General features: G+C 32.7%; 1 protein-coding gene across 1 annotated transcript; it reads left to right on the forward strand.

The window, feature by feature from the left end:
- The first annotated feature begins 956 nt into the window (after window positions 1-956).
- LOC127253159 (dirigent protein 11-like) lies at window positions 957-1514 on the forward strand. Its single transcript, XM_051277601.1, has one exon. It carries the CDS (start codon window positions 957-959, stop codon window positions 1512-1514), a length of 558 nt encoding a protein of 185 aa, XP_051133558.1.
- Window positions 1515-7118: the final 5604 nt, after the last annotated feature.

Genomic DNA, 7118 nt, shown 5'->3' on the forward strand with positions numbered 1-7118 from the left:
TAAATTATACTTTATATACTCTTTACATTCAAAAGTAACTAAAAACCACCAGCCTATTATGCATATGACTTTTTAAAATGAGCACATGATATATGTAATTTTTTTTAAGGCGAAATTAAGAAAATAAACTGTCAACATTGTTTTTTGTTTATAAACAAGAAACTTCACAATATTGATTTCTATGTAATTTAAAATTATCCTTGTATAATAGGCACGCCGTTTTTAGAAAATATATATACTCTTCGTAACTAAGTATCAATTTACTTTTTTATTTGTTGATATTTGAATATTAATTATTATATCAAAATGTATTACAAATTAAAGAAAAATCGCAAAAATACTTATATTAGTGTCTTATTATAATATTAGTATAATGGCATTTATCCAAAAATTATACAAATATAATAATATTTTTAATATTAAGTACAAAGACGTAAATTGATATTTTATTATAAGACGAATGAAGTAACAAAATTCACATAATTTCTTAAATAAGATTGAAAAAAAAAAAAATAGTCAACATTATCTATTTTATTTCTTTTTCATAGTAAAACGTTATATTTGAAATACAAAGTTCATTTATTTTCTATACGAAATCATTTCTATAATAAGTATCCGATCCTTAGTCGTCATTATTTTGGACGAAAAAAAAAAAAAAACAAACGTAATTTATGCAGATTACATGCTAAATGTAAAGATGTTTTATGCAATAAATAAAATATAGAGTATTCGATGTATTTTTTTTTTCATAAAACACAAAACTGTATTATACAATTTACCCAATATTTATTTTGATCATATCAAATTCCTAACTCCAATTTTCAAACTTCGAACCCATCCCCATACCCTCAACCAAACAAAACCCTATGCATCTATATATATATATATACACACACACCATGACGTATTTAGTTGCTCATTGTCTTGTTCAACATACCTCTTGGGATTGAATGGCAATGGAAAACCCCAAACTAATTTTTCTCTTCATTTCATTACTCAGCATCATTCCATGGCCTTCACAATCATCATCAAATTCAACCTGCCTCGAAACGGTTAACGAAATCCGATTCACTTTCTACACTCATGATAGATCTCTAGGCGACGGCCAAAATGTTTATTCCGTGGCGAGGTCGATCATAACAGATCAGGTGCCGTCCGCGTTCGGGGTCGTGTACGTAGTTGATGTTCTAGCCACATATGGACCTGAAATCACCTCGAAAAAATTGGGCAGAATCCAAGGGGCTACTGTGTCATCTGACTTGAGAGAAGTAGCCTTGGACGTGATTGTCAATCTGGTTATTACAGAAGGGGAGTGGAAAGGGAGCACACTCAACATTTTTGGAAGAAATCCACTTGAGGATGAAGTGAGAGAGGTCTCGATTGTTGGAGGCACCAGCGCCTTCAAGCTAGCTTGGGGCTACGCCACTACCTCGACTTATTATGTCAACAAGTATAGGACTGATTATGTTTTCAAATACGACGTTGTTGTTTATAATACGACATTCGCGCCATAGGATGAGATTTGTCGCGATTCTTGGACGCTATAGTTGGGAATTAAAGACGATGAAATAAGACAGTATGTCATAAAACTTGTCACGTTGCAATGTTAATGGAAGCTCATGTGTGTATCAGATGCCATGGAAGTTTGCTTTGATATTATGTATTGAGAATAATTACTATGGAATTTTGGAATTTAGTCGTTTACTTTTTGCTGTTTACATTATTAACAATGGTAATATAGTAATCGCATTCATCATCCTAATTAAGTTGGTTTCGACGCCTTCAGGTCCATCTGTCACATATGGTTCACATGTGATTTGTCTTGTCAGGCCAAGTTTACAAAGTATTAGGTTCGACCCGAGATTTACCAATAGTGCGCACTCGACGAATAGCGACGGCAGATTCTCGCATTATCAAATAATAATAATAATAATAATACATCGTGTGATAAAAATGATTCCCTAATTGTCCGGTAAGAGATGGTGGTGTTGAGTGAACTATTGACAGTGAGGTCATGATTTCAAATTCGCCGCACCTCCACATCTTGTTCACTCGAAGACTAATTCATAGTTTGCTTTTTGCTCTTCTTTTCCTTTCTAATAATTAAAGTGATATCATAGCCTTGTCCGGCTTGTGTGGCTATCCCAGTTATTTGTGTTTGCCAACGAATTTAAATTCAGTTTTTTGTCTATCAAATATATTAAATCAATCTTTTATATATTTTCACATCATTTATCATATTTATAGTTTAGAATTCATCCAAAATATCTTCAAATTTTCTATTTAAACACCTCTCAAATTCCAATATTATTTTTTTATCTAAGGAAATTCAAATTCTAAAATTTACAAAGTAAATAGCATCTAAAACTCTTGTCTGAACGGAGTCTTTTTCTTTCAAACATCCTCAACTCACTAATGCAAATACAATTATTAAAATTAGGTACTTAGTACAGACACTAATACTTGGTGCACAATAATGAATTGTAATTGATCAAAAAGGAAATCCAAGGAGAAGCTTTGGTGTCAATATAAGAATCGACATAAAGGAAAAAAAATGGTGATTTTATTTATAGACAAATAGTAGAGATCACAATTTTTTTGTTGAACGTGACTAATAACATTCCTAGTATTGGTTAACTTTTTAAGAGTTGCTTGTAGATTGGGCTTGGACAAATTTGATTTGAGATTTTCTATCGAAACGATTGGGCTTCTTCTACTTTTTCATATTAGATTCTTCTATTTATACTTTTTTCTTTTCTTTTGAATTTGTTAGTGACAATAGTTAGCAAGAAGTTCAACATAGTTCTAATAAGGTGGAATATTGATTTGGGTATCAGCATGTGTAATTAAAATGGACAAAATTAATTACTAGAAACACCTGATTGATCGATTGAGTAACAAATTACCAGTGTCTGTCCTTTCTTACCTTTTCGTAGATGGGTTATCGAGACGTATAAACTACCGATTACAATTTTGTTAATTAGCATTTCTACATGAAATTCCACACGCAAAAAACCCTAACCTAAAGAAGACTAAAATCTTCCCAAATGATCTAATAATATAGAACTTTGGGAAGCAACTACATTTGGATAAAAATAAAATATAGCTAAGAAAGGGACATATGTCAATGCTCTCTTTTTCAATATTCTTTATGAAAATATATGGAAGAGATAAGCAACACATGCATTTATCATTCATAAGCTCAAGTTGGAGCCTGGGAGGAATAGTATAGCCATTTTGTCGGTACAGTTTATTAGCCGCAAACTAGGATTTTTTCGGGTATACTATATTTGTTGTATTCTCCACAATTTACACCTGAGAATACTTAGTGAAAACATCTTGTTTGGCCGCCCCAGACCTAAATTATCCTGATTAAACTAAGTGTAATAAATCTTTGCGCTATTGTGCAGTTTGTTATTTTTCTTTATTTCCTAATCTCCGCGTCAATACATCCATTAATTGTACATTAATTCTGTACATAAATTGAAAAAATTCATATTATACAGACCTTTCTTTAAGGTTTCTCCTAATGACCATAAATCCTAATATAATCATGTATCGGCAACCTCCATCACCGTTCTTACAGTTGCTTGTTCAATTAATATCTCTTACCATATGTATATATATATACATATGTGTGTATGACATATATACATCTCTCGGCGCCATTCAATAGAAATGGAAACCCTAAAATTATTTCTGGTCTGTATCTGGTTGCTCAAAATTATATCAGGGGCAAGATCGGAACCCCGATCACCTGATCAACTCTGCTGGGGAAGAGTAAGTGTAATCAAGCTCAATTTCTACAGCCATGACATATTCAGAGGGAATAATCAGTTTATAGCGTGGCAAGGTCAATCGCAACAGATCAGGTGCCGTCCAGATTCGGGATTGTGTCGTAGGCGATGTTCTAATGACATCTGGACCTGAAATCGAGTCAGGCAAATTGGGCAGAATCCAAGGGCATGCTGAATTTCCGGCTTCGAGGAGACGGCCTGGACTATGACGATCAACGTGGTTTTCACACATGGGGAATACAAAGGGAGCTCGATCACCATTGTCGGAAGAAATCCGATTTATGATGAAGTAAGACAGCTCTCCATTGTTGGAGGCACCGGCGCCTTCCAGTTGGTGTGGGCTACATCTTAGTTAAGACTTATTATATCGTCGACCCTGGGGCTTATTTTGTTACCAAATATGAGGCAGTTGTGGATAATGCTACGTTCACGGTTTAGGCTGTGTTCGCCTGAGACTCTTCTTCGATAAATGTTATCATTGCGAATTAAACATGAAAAACAAAATACTCCCTCCGTCCCAAATACAGTGTCTGCTACACTATAGACAAGGTATTTTAGGAGGGTGTAATTAGTAGATAATTAAGAATGTATCATTGAAAATAATTATAAATTAACATTAAGATAACTAATTAGTTTAATTAAAATTAAAAAAATTTAAAATTTAAAATGAGATTAAAGTGTGTTATCATTTTAAAAAAAAAGGAAAGTGACATGATATATGGGACGGATAGAAACGGAAACGTAGACATGGTATCCGGGACGGAGGGAGTAAAATAAAAGCTGGAATGAAGTTATAAAATTGTCAGACTACAATAATGAAAGTGTTGGCATCGGTTTTTGTTGTTGTTTTGTCATTTCCAGCCTGATTATTAGACTACCTACAAATTAGGCACGGTAAGACAAGTCACACTAAGCGAATCATGTGTGGCAAGCAAGACCTAGAGGCATCTCTCGGCCACGAGTTCACCCCATATCACCAAAGCATCCCTAATAAGAAGTCTCGGAATTTCTAAACCTATCCGAGACTAAAAGTCTCAAAATTTTCGAGACTAATCAAAATAAGTTCGGAAATTCCGAAACTAATCAATATAATAAATTGTATATTTAATATAGTTTCGAAAATTCATACGCAAAAAATAAATAAATAAATAAAATAATTAAGATTTATTTGATAGTCTCGGAATTGATTCCGAGGCTAATTGAGAATAAACAAATTTTTGGTAGTGGGTGTGGTTTACAAAACTTGCACATGCATATGCCGCAAATAGGGACGGTTAGCCAGGCTCTGATACCATGTCGAATGCTGAATGACACGTCTCACCTAAAAACTCAAACTGTTAGGAAAACGTAGCCATTAATTATTTATCCGCAAATGGAAGTCCCAACATAAGTCTTTTACAAATTATATAAGGAGGTGACAAAAGATATGACAAGTGAACAAAAAGATGCTAAAAATGGCAACCTTAAAGTTGTCCTTTCCCGATGAAGGTGAGTGTGTGGCAACCTCTACTGGTCATGTTATTGGCGATCCATGAGTTGAAAGAACTACAAGGGGTAAATCTATAAATTTTTGTGAACTTAATGAACTGAGCTATTTTATTTCAAAAATGGAGATATGGAACATCAATGAAGTTCTAGATGATATAAATATTGGACAGCCACTGTGCAAGATGATCAACTATTGCAGTTTTGGCGAAATGAGATCTGGGAGTTATGCAGACCGCATGGCCGACTCTTAGGAGGAGCATAGAATTGTCGGCCTCTCGCCTAAGAGGCTAATATTTTTAGGTCTTAGTCCATTATTATTTATAGATATATTAGGTTTTAAAATTACTTGAGACATGCATCATGACTAAATTTCTTCTTAACAATTGCCTCTAGCCCAAGAGGGCTGATAATAATTTTGTTATTATTATTAGATTATTAGTTTTATAATAATCGAGATATTATTTGTTTTTTTATTTGTGATACACTTTGTGCGTATGCTCTTTATTGGATATATGATTAAAATAATTTTTATTAGATAATTTATATGTTGTGGAATTCATTATTATATTTGTTGATATCAAATAATTCTTCACATTCAAATATTTACTATTCAAAAATACAAACTTCAAATCCAAATCCGCAAACAAACGCGGATCCCTTACAAATTTGCCAAAGGATATGACAAGGGCGATCATTTTTATGAAGGTGAGTACATGTTTGTTAAATTGAATGATCTAATTTTATTAATGAAATAGTATATATTTATGGTTAAAATACAAATGTTTTAATTAAATAAATATAGTAATATCTTAATTACATCTAAAGTAGTACAATTTTTTTATGTAGTACGAATTTTGACCGTTTCAAAAAGTTGCAACACAAATAGACTTTTTTTTGTTGCAGCGAAAGATTAGATACTAAAAATATTAGGAAAAAGATCATATACATTGTTTTCCAAGGTGATCGGAAATCTACCGGAAGAAAGAGAAAATAGAGATCCAATCAGAGATATTAACCTCGAAGATAGTTTTACTCTCATCTAGAGATAGAATATCTATTGGTGTTATTATTGCGGTGTGACAATCATCAATTATCTGTACATAAGTTTGCAATGTAAGCAATAGGAAAGACTGATTGTGTTGGATGATTGTTGCTGTTTTTAGTCCTTGACCTTGTAACCTGATGAAATATGGTAGTAGACTAACTTCTCGATTGGTATTCTTCAGAAGTAGATTTTGATAACAAAAATTGGTTAACAACCTTGTTGCGACCGATTAGAGTTAATGATCGAAGAACAAATAGAAAACGTAAAGAATACAAAAATTTAAGTGGTTCACAAAAATGAGTTGGCTACTTCCACGAATATAAATGAAAAACAGATTTTATTGCAGGATTTGAACTGATTGGCCACATGGCCCAGCCATATGGCAACCTGTTAGAATGGGAATACATGTTTATATCTCTAAGATATATACCTAATATCCAAATTATATCTCTAAATTCAAAGTATATCAATGAATTTCCGCCTTGATTTGAATCTCAAATCCATATGCATCATTACAATGTCAGATGAACAAATTCTTCTATTCTGCCTCAAATTTGCTCCTCCTCTGACAACTACCAGGATACATCATTAGTATGACAGATGAACAAGTGACAAACTAGTTTAAAAGTATATCAACAAAATACAAAATAAATAAGATAAACTACATCACTTTAGTAAGTTGTATGTTTTCTAAATATTCCTAGCACTTGATGAATTCATATTTGTCCAATTACAACTTTTAGTGCATAATAATGGATTATGTTCCAAACCATTTTTTATTGATTTGA

Source organism: Andrographis paniculata, unplaced genomic scaffold (assembly GCF_009805555.1).
Source record: "Andrographis paniculata isolate CXL003 unplaced genomic scaffold, ASM980555v1 Contig12END, whole genome shotgun sequence".
NCBI lineage: Eukaryota > Viridiplantae > Streptophyta > Magnoliopsida > Lamiales > Acanthaceae > Andrographis > Andrographis paniculata.